We start from the raw sequence: 17,762 nt of genomic DNA, 5'->3' as shown, positions 1-17,762 counted from the left end.
TCTTAAATCCTCTCATTCTTCTCCCACTCATCCCTGTGGCAGAAACAAATGCATAGAAAATCAGGACCGTGATTAGCTTAAGATCATTGGATGTGTTTTTTCTTTCTGTGCCTTGAAGTGATTTGTTTTTGTTTTTAACACTCTACATGATGGATTTTTTTTAAGCTCATTATTTGTAATTTAAATAGTGTTAGATAAAGGGGTTCATCATCGGCAATGAGGACAACAATAATGATGGTGATGTGCACAGCTGAAGCAGCAAGCGGATATCATTCTTCCCGTCTGTTAGGAGAAGTGCTCCAGGTACATACAGTACACACACTCTGCTGAGCAGAGTGAAGAACTTACTATAAACTGGAAGGAGACTCAGACAGAGAGCATTCACCCCAGTCAGGTCCACGACACACAGAATCCTTCCGCTGATGGTTCTGCTGCAGTCAAGGCTAGAATTCCAAAGAATATTATACATCACCTTTATTGACAGCAAGTTGAAATCCTGAGCCAGGACAGGCAAAGCTATAAACTGACATCAGATGCTGGAGTGGATCTAGAGCACTAGATCTATTGACACAACACTGGAAGACTAATTCACTGACTTCGACCACGCAGATGATGTTAAATTTCCGGCAGAAATTCTGGAAGTTCACGTCCTTGTTCTTGAGTTACTCAATGGGGAAGCGAAGCCATTTTGGTCTCATGGTGAATTGGAATAAAACCAAGATCCTATATCAACAATTTAATAATTATTAAGATTAAATATAGGCTGATATATAACTTAATAAAAATAGTTATTAAATCAGTAACAAAATCTTAGATTATATAAACATTTGTTTTCAACAAACAATTAAATGCTAAATTAGAACTCCGACAAGGTATGTTCTGGTGGTTCGGTCTACAGCTGTCCAGTTTCCTAAAAGCTTTGCCCCATCTGTGCTGTGAATTTTCCATCTGAACCCTCTTTAGTTTGACATATGGTTACTATAGGCAGTATTTAATTGATGATGATATTCTGTTAAAACAGGAATTTGTAACAGAATGGTATTAAGGAACAGTTATTTCTGTTAGGTTTACAGGAAAATATCCTCACAGATGGGCATATGTGTTTTTCTCCTCCCTAATGATAGGAGTTTATTTTTGTGTGAGATGATTGATATTTTAAGTTAAAATAGAGAGCAGTATGTTGACAGGATGCTTGCTACCTTCTCTGACTTAATCTTTGTAATGAAAAAACAACGGCTGCTCTTCTCATGTTGTGAGTGAAGTGCTTTCACAGAAAATGTACATTTTCACATGGTGTACCTGTTAGTTTTTTATCTGCTGCATTTGTAAAATAGATTTTAAAAAGCACTGTATTTTTCATACAAGCTATTTTTCCCACTGAACAGAGCAGCATATTCAGACACATATGTGGCTCATGTGAGTTCTGCATTGCACCTGTTAAATCTAGTTATTATTTTCAACAAGCGCTATATAAGTGTAAGCAAATATTATTATTATTATTAAAAGTTTCTCCTTAGCACATAACCATATTTCAAACAACCTGTGTGCATAACACTAAATTATCATTGTAGACAGATCTTATGTTATCATTATAAATTTATCTCAGTTCTAACAATACTGTGAACCAATCAGTTTATCTGCGGCCCCTTAGCAAATTTAAAGTCCTCCTTCACAGTCTCTTTCGACTGTTTATCCAAGAGTGGAATCATGACATTTCCACACCCTTTCTCCCAAACCAGTATAATTTTTAGGGTGGGTAGTCAAATCCTTGAATCACTGCATTTTGAAAATATTGTGCTATTCTGCATTTCTGCCCTTGGAGAGACAAGATTCAACCAAGTCCAATAATAAAGTTAGAAAATCCACTAGAATGGCTCTCAAAATGACAAAGCTACTGTATGACCACCTGCTGTATGTTTTGATCTTACCTTTGCTGTGTTACATGTTGCTATTGTTATGGTTGCTGTTGTTTGATGATGCTGTATTATGTATTATATGTGTAGAGATTTTAAATGGAACACACATTTTAATTCATTTCATTTTGAAAACTTTCTGAAGGGGGGTAAAACTTCACAGCATTGCATACAGTACAATCAGTTCTAAGGAAGAGGAATGCTTTAAACATCTGACAATGAACCCCTTTCCCAAAGAGAATATTTCAAAGCCTCATTTTATTATGCTAAATCCCACTCACATCTGTCACTGACTTCAGCTAGAGCCTAGAATACATTGGCCTGCATTTAGAATCACAGATCGAACAACAGCAAGTTGGTTATTTTAAAACATTTTTGTCCGTGTGTCTTAATACTGACATTGGTCTGAAATGTTTGCTGCAAATATATTGCTTTTAGCTGCCAGACGACTACTCTTTAGAGGCTGAAATGTCATTTGCTTTTCAACATTTAAAAAAAAATGCTCTTACTATGAGGGAAGTAATCGTTTTTTTTGTTGTATGAGTTTATAATGTAAATGTTTAGACTATTCATTCTTGTTTATAGCTCTCCTGCAGCATCTTTCTTGTCATTTGTAAAATGAAAGCAATGAATACTTGCCTGGTCAGCTGAGGCAAGGGATTCCTTGGTCTCATTTGGTTTTGAGACACAATGAATCTCATTTTGACTCGTCAATATTTGCAACAGATGCAGAATTGGATTAGTAGATTGCCACAGCCCACATGGGAGCTGGGATGAGGGAGGTCTGCTTTCCCTTCGGTATATTTTCTTGCTTGCTGTCCTTAATGCTTCCCAATGGAGCGTTATTGAAGCTGTCTTGCCATATTGATTTTTCCCTGTGCTCTGAGCTCTTCACTTTGTTTGACCACCTCCATCTTTCCTTTGTCTCTTTTAGTATGCCATTTGGAATGCCCTCTGGGTAGCCTGGAATGTTTTCATAATCTGCTTTTACTTGGAGGTTGGAGGCCTTTCCAAGGTAAGTCAGCGTGTTCATTTACGCAGTTTTTAGAATAGTGAGCAAGCTGAGCAATAACTAATAATTATTCGCATGAATTTACTTCTTTTCATGTACCAGAACACTTTACATATATAGTAAGTGGGGAACTGCAGCACCTACCTACAGTACACGACAGCCGTTAGGTGAATATGCTTCTGAAGTGCAGAACTGAGAGATTGCTTTGCCAGAGGTCATTAACTATAGATAGGTCAGATTGTGGAAGAGTAAAAGTCGCGCAGGACACCAGTGTTAACACCCCTAATCAAGTTACAAACAGTGCTGTGGCAATGTTAATGATCATATAATTATTATAATTGGTTTAACATCTCGTCTGAAAGACATAACCTCCCACTGTCTTCTACTGCATCCTACTTTCTGGACTATATATATTATATTTTAATGTAATATTGTTTATATTGTATAAATTCTAGTCCAGAGAGAAGAGCACCGCCTACTGGTCCGTCAAACCACTCACTGCAGCAAAATGTTTTTCATTAGAGGTCTCTCATCTCAGTACTGATCATGCCCAGCCTAGCTTATGAGATTTAATGAATTCAGGCTACAATATCATAATTGCTCTGGACAGTAGCCTGTTGTTTCTTACCAATGTTACACTTCATTTGGCAAGTATCTGCCAATTCATGATGTGGTCTAAGTCTTTTTATAATTCCCTTTCCACTGTTTCTGGTTGTCATTCCCCCTATTTTTGTACTATCATCAGTTTTGACTAGTTTTCCAACTGTACCCTTACTCTAACCTTTACAGTATATAAATCAACATCAGCCGTATGGTACCCTAAGGGTTCCATTTTATTTTAAGAGATCAGTGAAAATTTGCCATTTAAAATCTTGTTCTTACTGACAGTACTTTGTATTGTAAATTCATTCAATTCATTCTGTCACTTCGGTCCTACTTTGCATACATTTTTTAATACTACCAGTCCTACACAATGCTGCCTCTTTCACTATTTCACTGACGTCTTATTGCAATAAAGGTCTGTTTTGAACAAAACTATATTTGAGTATTAGGCGCATGAGTTTGTATAGTGTTTCACACTAGTAAATTAATACATGTAATTAGCCATCAAATTCAGTTGTTTCCAGTTTTAGAAAATAATTGAAAATAATTATGGCCTTGTGATTGAAAAGGTTATCAATCTGCCAGTGCAAGTAGTTATAATCTGTTTAATTGACACCAGTGTGTAATTAGGAATTTCTGTAGTACAAGCATTTTTTGTATAAATTGTTGAAACTTCATTTAATATGTATTCTGCAATTGCAGTTCGTGTTGTTTTTATCTTGCGACTAATATTAATATATTATTAATATTAAGTACAAATCATGGAACTTCAAATTCTACAGACCTCGGAGACTACATAATAGGTTTAAATACAATAATTTTAAAATATTCCGAGACTATTGTAATTTATGTTCTACCATCATACAGTTTTCAACAACAGTGGGTTTACATTAATTTAAAAATAGTTTTTCCTATATTTCTTGGACATCTCATTTTTACATTAAAACATTTTATAATTTCTATTAAATCATGAACTGTATTTTAAATGCATTCTTAGTGTGTGGAAGTGGAGAGATACTGTAATATGCCAAGGCTAGCTTGTAGATTGTGTCTGGTGTGAAAATGGGATGGAGCCTTTATTTGTTGTACCAGGTAAACAGTTTTTCTTCATCAAGTTCATAATGCCTTTATTCATAGGGCCAGTTAAACACCTAAGTTATATTTTAGTGACAAAAGGTAGAATTGTTCTGGTAAAAGGCAGACATATGGCCTTCAATACTGCTTCCAGATTAACACATTCATTGACTTGTGAGGTGTTGAGCAGCAGCCTTTCCACCATCAGGTTTGATTTCCCTCTGGTCCACAATTTCCATTAACCAGTAGCCCATGTGATAACCAGGTACACTGTGCTGTAGGAGGTGGCACCCTGGACAGGACGTTAAACTGCAGTCCTGACTACTTGTTCCTTCAAAGCTCATGGCATTGCAAGAGTGGAGGAGTTAACTCTTCATTTGGCAAAGTAATTTCTTCGCTACTTGGTCTGTTGTGTAGTGAAGTTGCTAAAACATAATGACGGCAGTGTGTTACATAGGTGAGATGCATTTGGGTGTTGCACTAAATTAGTAGCAAGAGTATATCCCCTTTTGTTTATACATTTCTGGAAATAACTTTGGGATCATTTGGGGTGAAAAACACCACATCATTGCTGCCCAACCCCAGAGGGACCACTTTATCTGCTGGCTTTTGATCCAGCTGATCTCTGTATCTTTAATCCTTTTAATTGATCTGCCAACTTGTTTAGAATTTGGGCAAACATGGTTTTCGATGCAGTCCTGGGTTTCAAACATAGCCTTTGTCAAGGGTATTGTTTCCACCGATGTGAACATTCAAAGATTTAAGCAAACTCTCCTCAGGTTCCTTACCTACATTTCTGACTAAGCTCTGAATCGATGACCAGTTTCTGACAAACAGGGAAGAGCGACAATCTATCAGACACTCCCACAATGGTCTTTTGTTTTGCCTTCTATATATTCTAAAGGGGCTTACATTTCAAACAATATACCTTTTAAGAGCTGAAAGCACGTTTAAACATGTGCTCCAGGTAGAAATCTGGAATTAGTTAGCCAGTGATTAAGAACTGGGCTGGAGCAAAAACCAGAAAAGACAGTGATCCCCCAGGTCCAGAGTTGGGAACCACTGCAGTATATAAACGCAGTTACAGAAATCGGCTGGTTGTCTTATATCATTAAAGCCTGGCACTCACAGAGTAGTAACAGTGATTCCTAAGCATCACATTTAGAAAAGTGTTGGAAAGGGGGGACCTCACAATACACATCAATTGGCACAATCACTATGCTTTAAAATCTTGGTATTGAAACAACATTATGATCAGAATACTATTGAAATGGAGTAATTAGGAGTAATGTTATTCCAGATTTAGCCAGGCGTTTCATTTATTTCTTCCATGGGTGTTTTTGATCTCTTCTTTTCCTGAAGAACTTTGAAACAGAGAACTGCTGTTTGGAATGAGATTTGATTAGTGGTCAGAGGTAATTGTAGCTACAGTACGTATATAGTGCTAATGCACATTATTCAGTTCCTGGTTCACTGAATAACAGCAACTTGTTTTCATATAGAATAAACATAAGCTGCTAAATGTTAATACAGTACTGTGTCTAAATGTGGTGTTAGCTACATTTTTGGAAGCTTTGTCAGCAGTGCTCAGGACAACATATTGTTCATAACTGGACTGTTAAGAAGCAAAATAATTTAGAACTGGGTCTAATGAATGATAAAGTTGCTTAATAAGGGTGTTGAATTTTTTTACAAATTGGACAAGAATCAAATTCAACCATTTACATGTTTTGTAAAATAGGTTGACGTTTTAAATGCTGCACAGCTATTAAAAAGACACTATGTTGACACTATTTTTAAATTGCACGTGATTGGGTATAGTTAAAACAAGCATATATAATTCTTGATTTAAAGATTGAGTTACTTTTCATAGTCCTCTTTGCCTCATAAGATTTATGATGCGAAATTCGTAAACTTTTTTGTTAAGAAGACAAAGGAGAGGAGTCCATTCCGTCCATCTAGCCCATTTGGTAATAAGTAGCTAATTGATTCAAGGATCTATCCAGCCGTATCTTGAGCTAGGGTATAGACTTCAAACAACATGGCTGGGTAGCTGGTCCCACAATCTCACAACCCTTTGGGTAAAGAAGTGCCTCCTGTTCTCAGTTTAAATGTATTTCCAGGTACTTTCCACTTGTGTTCTCTGGTATAAATTTCACTGTTGATTCTGTAGAAATCCATGCCTTTGAGGATTTTGAATACTTCTGTCAGGTCCTGATGTCCTTTTTATTTTCTGTTCAAGACTGAAAATGTTCATTTCCTTCAGCCTGTTGGTGTACTACATTCCCTTAACCCCTGTGTGTCTTGTTGTCCAGAGCAACAGTATGTTTTCTGTAACATGATAACCAAAACTGGACAAAATGTTCTAAATGTCACGTGTATTCTAAATGTTATGTCTATGCCTTATTAATGTGTTATGCAGCACAATTTACTATAACCTGAGTTCATTCTATGCTTTTAACTGTATACCCTAGCATTTTGTGTGCCTTTTGAATGATTTCCCTACATTGACCAGAAAGATGTAAATGACATGTCAACATAAACACCTAAAGTAGGTCTTTTTCATAGTCTCTTCTAGGTTTCCCATTTTGTATCTATAGTCTCTTTTTGCTGAACTTTACACCTGACATTATGTCAGACATCTCTTAAAATATCTTAACCAAAGAAAATGAACAAGATATTGACAGTAGTACACTATAGATAAGGCTTTAATGTGTGTGGTACATTTTAAAACAATATTTAAGCATCAACTACCAGGCATGAGCCAATATGTTAAGAGGTATCCTGGATTTAGACAAACTTTAACTGAGATGCAGAGACAGAACTCATGATTTTGTAGACTTGATATGCGTTGTGCTACACATTGCATTGAAGCCAAATAAAATTTTACAATGAGTAGATGTTTTTAACTCACTGAAAAATATATTAGGAAAATGGCCATGTAATTATAATAATAATTGCTTACACTTATATAGCGCTTTTCTTGACACTCCACTCAAAGCGCTTTACAGGAAATGGGGGATCCCCTCCTCCACCACCAATATGCAGCCCCACCTGGATGTTGCGACGGCCACCATAGTGCGCCAGAACGCTCACCACACACCAGCTCTCAGTGTGGAGGAGAGCAGAGTAATGATGCCAGTTCAGAGATGGGGATTATTAGGAAGCCATGATTGGTACTGGCCAATAGGAAATCTGGCCAGGACGCCGGGGTTACATCCCTATTCTTTTTGAGAAACGCCCTGGGATTTTTAATGACCACAGAGAGTCAGGACCTCGGTTTTATGTCTCATCCGAAGATTGGCGCCTGTTTACAGTATAGTGTCCCTGTCAATATACTGGGGCATTAGGACCCACATGGACCGCAAGGTGAGCGCCCCCTTTCTGGCCCCACTAACACCTCTTCCAGCAGCAACCTTTTCCCAGGAGTCTCCCATCCAGGTTGCAGAGTTGCAGAGTGATATGGCTGCTGGCAAGATCATGTAATGTATACCAGCATACAGTAAATATTGTATAGGCTCATATATACCGCTCACCATTAAGTAGTGAGATTTTTTTTGTCAAATGTTGCTCTGCTCACAATATTTAACTACAAAGTAGTTTATGCTTTCATGTTTTTTTAATGAAATCTTTCACAGACCAGCATAGTCCAGGCCAGAGTTTAGGAGTAGAATGTTTTAAAACCCTGGGCCTCAATCCTAACACACGGAAGGCCAAAGAGGAAAAACATCCCCCATCCATCCCCCGTCATTGTGGAAAGCGAGCAGGAGTCACCCCTGCATTCCCCGAGAATGTGGAAAATGAGCGAATGTGGGAGTTTTCTTTGGCTTCCCCCCAGCATTACCTGGCTGTAGCCAACACTGTTCCATTTCAAAGTGCACCAGGGATGACTTAAAGCGATAGCAGGGGAGTGTGGGTGTGCAAGGGACTTATGCCGAAAAGCCAGTGAGCCTGGGTCCCCCTGCCCCACAAACTATGAAGCATTTATTTTTCTTTTTTTGAATCTACTTATTCTAAATGAAAATTCAGGATATTCAGACAACACTCTGTGACTTAATGGGGCTGCGTAGTTATGAAGATTACATGGCTGTTTTTTGACAGCTTGACACTGAGGATGAGCTGGCCAAGACCCCAGTATGGGGTCAGTATGTGCTTCGGCACAGGGAGCGCTTGGGGTGATGGAGCAGTGAAAGCTGTGAAGGCAGGATCGTTGACCTGCATTTACACAGGAGTAGGACGTTTCTTTAGGGGCGAGAGATAAGTGTTGTCTTTTCTCCTAAATGGTCGTACAGTTTGTTGCTCCTCGGGGATGTGTTCCAGCCTGCCGCCATGCACTCCCATGACCCCCTGATGCCATGTCGCCCAACAGCCCATCAGTCGCACTGATGTCCAGCTTCGCTAACTCTTCCCTTTGCGTCATCACTCAGTGGAAATTTTCCAAATGCGTTTTGTACTTAAAAAACAGTTATAAATATACTGTAGGTCATTGATGGTTTGGAGCAGATCTGCAAAGATTCATTTGAAACAATTATTTGCTTTAATTTTAATGTTTGTAATTGTTTTTAGATGTGATATACCTATTGCTATTTCTGCTTATGTCTTGAATAATTTGAGGGGCTCTGTTTTGTCTCCGTAAATGAATGCACAGTATGCAGTTGAACCTACTATTTTGCATTACTGCCCACAGGGGCCTGAGCAGCTACGACTGGCTATACTCTTTCAAGGAGTCTGACTCAAAAAAGGGAAGGCCCATCTGTTAAACTGATTGCTTTGTTGTCTGGGGACTCAGTTTATCATCATCAGCACAGGGCATAGAGTGGAACGGATCATATTGTTTGAAATCACAAGATCTCTTTATCCTAGAAATGTGCCTTTTTTCTCTCTGCGGAATGAAGTAATAAAGAGCTATATACTTTTAAAGAGAGGAAATCAACCTTCCTGGTAGTTAAATGTATAAAATGTGACCTCAAATCCTTTGAAGTTCTTGCAGGCTTCTTTTCACAGATAAGCTAACAGGATTCACTTAACCTAATATTGTCAGAATGTCCGATTTCTCTTTTTAAGTTTGAAATGTAATGGAAAAACAAAGATGAAATTCAAAATAACAGGCTGATTACGTTTTTAATAGTTATTCAATGGTCATGCAGACTTCAATTGCATAATCTGCAAATAAACAAGCCTAAGGATTTCATCAAACTACAGACATATTTAGAAAACTAACCATGAACACTTTATAAAATCTGAAGCTCCTTTATATGATTAAAAGGCCTCTGTGGACTCCAGATGTTCTTTGCTTTACAAGATTAATTACAGTATTCCACTGTCCCTTCAAGATTATATCCTAGCATCAATTAAACAAGAAAAAAAGACTTCATTTGGGTGAATCCAAGCTTTCTGCTGCTCATATCCTGAAATCACAAGGTGCATGATGGGACCAGATCCAGTCCAAGACGCCAGACCACCACATGGTGCAAACACCCACAGATATGCACAGTGGGACGGTATGTATTGTAGATGCCAATCAATGTAGCTAGCATAGTTGATATAGGGTGGGATTAAGCTTGGAACACCTGACGAAACTCTCAAGAAGGTTCCCCGGTTAGCAATTGTCCACAAAAACATGCCGCTCTTCAACATTTTGCTAGCAGTGTTCCCATGATCTCATGCTTTTTAAAAGCTTTTTTAAATCCCAGTGTCCTGTCTAAAATCACACTCTGGACTTGAACATTCTCCTTTGATTCAATTGATGAAGGAGTTTCTCACTACTCTGTACTGATCTGCTGTGTGGTCTGGCTACTGGTGTGATGAGGCTACAGGTGTCTTATCCCCTGGGTATGTAAGGGCTCAGTTCCTGAAGTCTTTATGTAACTAGGATTTTATGTAAGTCGGAAGTGACACTTGCTTAGCCCTTGTATGAACACAGACAGAGATTTATCGTTTACAATATTGCAGTGACCCTACTTTATTTTCACTAGTGTGTCCATGAGAGAGGAAGGAGGGACAGGAGAGCAGAATTGCAGGCTCGCCAGCATTTATTGTCCTTTAATTGTTAACAGTTGTGGGGGCATCGGTCCAAGCTTTTTGGAGACATGGATTTCCGTTAATTTGATATGTTCTAGAAAACAAAGGCTGCAGATTTGTCATAGAAATGTTTAAAACCTGTGTATTTGAAGGGGGGAGGGCATCTCAAATGATTTGAAATTTGTATTGAACTTTTGATTAAAAAAATGTGTAAAGATGTGTAAAATGTACCATTCGAACTAGAAGTACTGTCCCAGACAGAGGAAACAGGTGAAGAAAATCGAGAGGCTGGAGACCAGCTTTGAAGTGTGTTATGATTGCAGAGTAGCATAGACCACTAGACAGAGAATTTAACCACTAGAGAGGAAGCAGGGAGAGGAAGTAAATAAACGTACCCTGTTTTTGCAGGGGGAGAACAATAAGAAATGAAATAACAATGAAAACACTGTTTAATTGGAATTACCGTGTAACACGTGTATTAAAAAAACTCTACATTTCATTACACTAAACCGTACTGTTCGGTGATTGAACAGAAAATAAAATACACAGTAAATCATAAAAATAATAACCCTGGGTGCTTCTCTGACAAGAGTTTAATGAAAAAACACAAGATGATATGCAGACGACAGCTCATGTGCGTGAAGGAAAAGCGAGCCCTGGTGGGGACTCCATTGCGATTCCTCCGTCCTATTCATCTGAAGGAGGAGCTCCCCACACAACGTGCTCTTCACGAATAACATGTAAACTCTCCTTAGAACATCTTAGCATGGGACCCATGGGAGGTTTTTATGCAAAGTCATATTGGCGTTAGTCAAACTGCACAGCCCTGGGAGACCTACAGTAGTATAATGGCAGCAGCTGTGCTTCACTCAGGTGGGTGTTAGACTTCAGTGGTGAATGAAGTGACTCCCATCCAGTCTGTAAATGAATGAATGATCTGTGGTGGTTTGATTTATATTTATATTGAAATATTGTCTCACACATATAATCAAATAAACATATATAAAGTGTTTAAAAACTTGGATAGGGACATTAAAATAATTTATTGTCGAGGTATTTGAATACTATAATAGGAGCAGCTGACATTGCAGTGTCTATACATACACAGGCCATACAAACACTTTGATACAGTATAGAGATATACGGAAAATACAAGAAAATATGTGTATTTGCCTTCTCATACTGTACATCTGGACTCATCAGGCCTTGGTGAAGAATTCAGAAATGTCTGTTTTCTAAAGAAAAGGAATAAATGAGCTTTGTTTACATGTCCAAGGTGCTACCAGACCTTTTGTGAGTAATCCACTGTTCTTGAATAAAATGCGTCTGATGTTATTTAGTTGAGGTTGTTTTGTAGTCAGGTTGTCTGCTTTGGAGCAGAGCTTTAATTCTCTCCTTGGGTGTTACTCATAAGGATGAGGGTTGTGAATGCTGGGGTCTGAGAGGAACAGGCAAGCTAACAATGGCTGCTACATACTGAGTGACCTAGCGCCCTTGCCACAAGCCAGCATCAGCTTACACATAACTGAAGAAAGGGATGCAGATTTTAATTTATTGCAGGAATACTGGTATGCAGACGTCCCTGAGGGATTTAAAAAACAGTGAGTCTTAAAATACAAATTTTCCAAAGCAAACGGAGAGACAAATTGCTCTTACCCTGAAAACAAAAAGAAACATGAATATTTGCTCTGAAATTTGAAAATAAATTCTGAAAGGAAAGTGTGGCTTAGCTGTAATAGGTGGTGGTTCAAACAATAAAAGCGCATGTACAGAATTACTGGAGATCACTGTCAAGAATTTGGAAGTAATTAACCAAGAAAAGTTACCGAACCTTAGTATGTACTGTAAGAACATGAATTAAATTCTGCTTGGAATTTAATCTGTATTAATAATCTGTATTATCAGATGCTTCAAGAAATTCTGATTCCATTGTTTTTAGCTCCAACACCAAGCTACAGCTTTGATCTTTATTTTGCCAGTCTGTTTCCTGATCCTCAAAGTCCACCGAAATATAATTTTGTAAATTTGCTGTTATAAGCTATTATATACTGACATGCATTTGTTGTTTTCAAAACTGTGATTTATAAAATTGCTTTCCAGTGAATATTTGGTGCATCTGTAATTCATTAGTATCTCTTGGTAATATCAACTGTAATTCACAATAAGGTTTTCCCAATATTACTGCGTGCTATCTCAGCAGTTATACCACTGCTGTAATGAGCCAGTTTATAAATCTAACTGCAGTCATGCTGATATATTTTTGCTGGCATGAAATGTTGCTGTAATGAGTCTGTTGTGGGTGGGCTATGATTCTTCAAAAAACAAACACCACCTGCAGAAACCTTGCAAAAACACAACACAATTTCTTGAGTTGTTTTAACTAGCGTGATGCTGGTAAAGTGTTTTATTCAAAAGATTTCTTATCTTTGCCTCTCTAAAGGGAATCTAAAGGGTGTATCTGTGGCTCCTTCTATTAATACCCCCAGAGAGATGTGAGTTAATCATTCTAATCTTTTCTTGAATATACATCACGGTATATTCAGTCTGTCCTTTTCTCCTTAAAATTACAAATGAAGGCCCATCCTTGTTGATGTGTGTACACAGAAGGAGATTGTTGTAGTGGAAACAACATTTTTTGTCTGTCTTTGAGCTACACAATTGACTTGTTGCTTTGCTGTATGTTTTGACCACAAAGGGAACCTGCCAAACTTTGATAGCCTTTGAAAAAACCAGGCTCCCCCTTTTCAAGGGATAAAAATTGACCAGGCCAAAAAATCAGTTGAATGGAGTAGTGGCACAGAAGACATTAGAATAAATTTACATTTACATTACAAAGCTTTCTCTTGGTATAATGAACAGGTCTGTCCACTGGAGATGAATGTGCAGAGAAATGTTGTTGAAAAAAGGTTATGGACAGCTTGCAAAGGAAAAGGATAAGGTTTATTCCGTGCTGAAAAGAAAAGAGACACAACATGTTGGCTGTAGAGCCTTCTTCAGGTGGATGGCTGGATAGCTTTTTGTTCAAGATATTAGCAGAACAATCTAAGAACAAATAGAAATGTCACTGCTATCTAATCACGTCGGTTGTTATCACTCTCACTGTGTCTTTGGGTATTAAATATTGCTGTTTGTCAGGCTTGATGTTAAGAGCGTTACAAAAGGATTTCACACAAGAGAAGGCTCATAGAGTTCATGTAGTTGCGAGTCGCTAACAAAGTGTAATTGTGCTTTATGGAATTTAAACCTTGACCATTGGGAATCCATTACAAGTTTATTTTTAACCTCTTATTAAGTATCCTCTTACACATTCACCTGAGGATTAGGATAACAAAGCAATATTGCTATTCTTGTACCTCCTTGTTTAAAGTGTTAAAAATGTCAATGGATTCTGCAGGGGAGCCGATTCATCACAGAATGGGCGCTGCTCAGTGTTTTATTGTTTGTCTGGAAGAGAAAACTAAATTGCCTTAATTAGCATTTGAATGAGAGCAAGCCCTGCTACTTTGCTGGCCTGCAGATGGAATTGCTCTCATTTGCACATCACCATTGCTTATTCTCTTCACTTAATGCAGCGCAGAATGTTCTTGTCAGTTTCTCCTTTTTGTTACTCATTCTTAACACCCATCAGAGCTGTCTTTATAACCAAAATGCAATGCCAGAAATAGACAAAATGTGTTAAATAAAAGGCCTTTTAATAATAATTCAAATATTACAATGTTTTACAGAAATATATGGCACCATGCAGCTACTGTCATTAAGCTTTCACTTTACACTGGTACAGGAAGTAAGTGAATCACAACTTAAAACAGTTTTAGTTGTTTAGTGTTCAGTAAGCATGTTCAGTAAGAAGAGTTCTTCTATTTTAGATCCAATGCAATACATTTGCTGTCTTATTCATTTTGAGTCCTTTTCCAGCTATGCTAGCTCAGACATAATCTTGATTATTTCATTAAAAGAAGACTACTGTCTTTGTGTGTTTTTTTAACTGCTTCATTCAAAACTGGATTCTTCCTTTCTCTCTCAGCACTGCACCAGATAGTCCCACTTACACATACATTTCTTTAAATAACAGGAATAGTCAGGGCACTTCAAATGGAGAATATATCAGACTCATGTTAAAAAAAAGCTTCATCTGCATCCTTGAATTGGGTTTTCTAGATTTTATGTAGATCATAGATATTGCACTCATATTGTACTGTAATATGAGATTCCTATTGTAAAAGACAGCAGGTGTTAGTCATAAAAGAGGCATTAAATGTTTAAAAATATTAAAGTCACTGCTGACAATAGCCTGGGGACAGGCAACTTGGAAAACTTATAATAAATAATAAAAACTCCTACTGTCAGATAATACTGAGGAGGGTCATGATGCTTCTTTTCAATGTTCTGGAAGCAATTTGTTGGTGAAGGAATGAGATAACTGGGAGGAGATTAAAAACACATTTATTACAAAACCCATGTAATGCACATGAAATAAAATAAGCAAATTACTAATTATGATCTAACAAAAGAGAACCCCAATGAACAAAAGGGACCAACTCTGGACCAACAAGAATTTGACAAATAAGAACAGTTCCTTTGCTAAATTTAGTCGTAAGTCTCTTCTGTGCCCAATACCTGAGAGATCTAAGAACCTCAGGAATCAAGAGGTGAAGGTAGATTGTCTGCTGTAACTTGCTCAGTCCTGATTCTTCTTCTGCTCTCTGTCTCTTCTACTCTCCTCTTCCTTGTTATCTGTCTTTTATAGGTCGATCACTTAGTCACTTGAGCGGCTGCTCATCTTCTGGATGTCTGTGTGGTTCAGCCACCTTGTCACCACTCAGATCGGTCTGACATCTTAGCCAGCTGCTGTGATATCTAGATATCACAGGAGCAGTACAGACACCTTAATACCCACCTTATCTAGTGATGCCAGACACAGTGGAGTCAGGATGGGTGGTCGTTTTCGCTTATAAATGGGGGCACTATTTATTATAGGCATTTTCAAGAGCCTCCAGCCCAACATTCAATAATCTGATGTCTGCTGCCTTGTTATAATTTAGATACTTTATTGTCTTTGTCTTCTCCCATGGAAGTGCAGAACACACAGACAAAATCACAATAAAGTACATTAAATCACAGCAGCAGTATGTAATACATAAATAAATGGATAAATCAATAGGTGGTGTGGGGGACTATGTTTACATACGTTCTTTAAAATGCCACCGCTTTTGAAACACTTAAACTAAAAATATATACATTGTTTTTTTTATCAATAGTGTTAAGCTTTACTGAAACTCATATTAGAAAAAAATACACGTCTCAATAGCTGTCATTGAGCAGGGTTTTCATAAGACGAAGTCTGAGAAAATTAGAACAAATTAAGAATTAATTTCCAATCTTTTCTTGCTGTTGTATTAAAGCCCATTTGCAGTAAAAAACAACACATCCCTGCTATGCTCTTTCTTTGAAAATGAATGACTGATGATTCACTGAGGCGTTGTGAAGCAGAGATAGCAGGAGAAATGAGGAGTGCACTGATTTGCTGTGTTTCCAGGGGCAGTAGTTTTTGCTATCCCTGCCAGGCTGCAGATCACTGAAGAGATGAATTATTGGAGCCCTACATCATTTGTTGAGATGTACAGGAATATCCATCACGCAGTAGGGCCAGAATGTTTTTTTAGATGCAGTGATATGATGGTGAGAGACTGACATGGTGGGACATCCATCATCTTGCTTTTAGTTACTATAAAAGAACTCTTTGGATATTCTCCTTCTAAACTCTGTCAGGTAACACAAAAAGCAATGGGAATTCAATATTGATGATGTATTGAACGAAGAGACAGTCTGCATTAGAAGTAACTGAATAAATATTTGGAAAAAGTTAAGATTTCTTTACTTAGTATTTACGTCATCTGATGTGGGATGATAGCAGGTCTGTATGTATAATGCTAACGAAAGCTCCTTGCACAATATACAGTATGCCCTAATTAATTCTCACTGAACCAATACATAACTACTGATTACATTAAGTATACATACAGTATACACATACTGTATAACTCATTTAGTTATTGGTGTTTGAATTGAATTATATTAGAGACCTGGAACATATATCTCAGCCTTGACTCAGTTAATATTATGAATTGTGATAAGATTGACATTAGTTGTTTGGTTATCAATAAATCATATACAATTGATATAAAAACATGCAGAACAATTAGTGATTTCACTATTTTGAGTTAATCAAGACAGCTCCCCTATGCAAACTTGAACTCACATGAACCTTCACAAACATCACATACAATGGTTTGCGTTGGTTATGTTGCTGGTATAGAGACAATAGTGTTACGGTGAAACAAATTGGCACGGGCAGTAGTGATCAAGTCTGAAGTGTATGGGGAAAGGAATGTCTCTTGAGATACAGTGCATAACCTATGGCATAATTTTTTTAAATGGTTTTGTACCTTCAACAGTCTGTGAAATTGGATTTCATAACCACACCACTAAGCCTCTCCAGACTGGCCTAATTGATCTTGTATTTAAGAGATACGTAGAGGTCTCTGTGGCTGAATTTCCTCTAGGAAACTTTTCTTATTAATCTGGTGCTCGAGGCACAGGGCTCACAAACTAATGAAGACAGAAAATACCTAAAGCAAATGTTCATTTTATTTTTATTTTTTTCCTGCATTATTTTTTTAAATTACGGCACAAGATATTTTCCTGCATATCATCGTTGGCAGTTGGTATATTTCTTTCTCCAAGGTTCCAGAACTCCTGAAATGCTCTATTGTGCCCATGGCGCTGTAGGATATCTCCTCTGAATTAGTTTTCAGTGTTCTAAAGGGGCATGCAGCCAACACAATGACTGCAAAAAAGCTCTCTTTCATCAGTGCCAGAACTGATTACCAGTGCTACTGTCGCACGCAGTGAACATTGAAACTGAAGAATTGATTATAGTAACAAATGATCAGCGCTGATGGTTGCCAAACTTATGAAGCGTTTCAGGCCAGATTGTTGTTAATTGTTTCTGGGTGGGATGTGCTTTGTTTGTGGTTGTTGTGAAACTCAGAAAATGTGAATTCGTGAGCAGGAAGGATCTTGAATATTAAACTTGCATTGCAGATTTTATTTTTCCTTTATTACTTACAAAAGTCACA

The 17,762-nt window shown here is 37.6% G+C and overlaps 1 protein-coding gene across 4 annotated transcripts in view; it reads left to right on the top strand.

Annotated features, from left to right (window-relative positions):
* Positions 1-17,762, top strand: part of LOC148655633 (sodium/potassium-transporting ATPase subunit beta-1-interacting protein 3-like) — a 158,980-nt gene that overhangs the window by 71,758 nt on the left and 69,460 nt on the right. For all 4 annotated transcript variants that reach the window (XM_088642348.1, XM_088642351.1, XM_088642349.1 and 1 more), the window contains exon 3: positions 2,848-2,928. In XM_088642348.1, the coding sequence (XP_088498474.1) occupies positions 2,848-2,928 (81 nt within the window). The remainder of the gene's footprint in view (positions 1-2,847; positions 2,929-17,762) is intronic.

The sequence above is a fragment of the Lepisosteus platostomus genome, chromosome 8 (genome assembly GCF_059453375.1).
Source record: "Lepisosteus platostomus isolate fLepPlt1 chromosome 8, fLepPlt1.hap1, whole genome shotgun sequence".
Lineage (NCBI taxonomy): Eukaryota > Metazoa > Chordata > Actinopteri > Semionotiformes > Lepisosteidae > Lepisosteus > Lepisosteus platostomus.
Note: the sequence above shows the minus strand (reverse complement) of the source record. Positions and strands in the feature narration are given on the sequence as shown.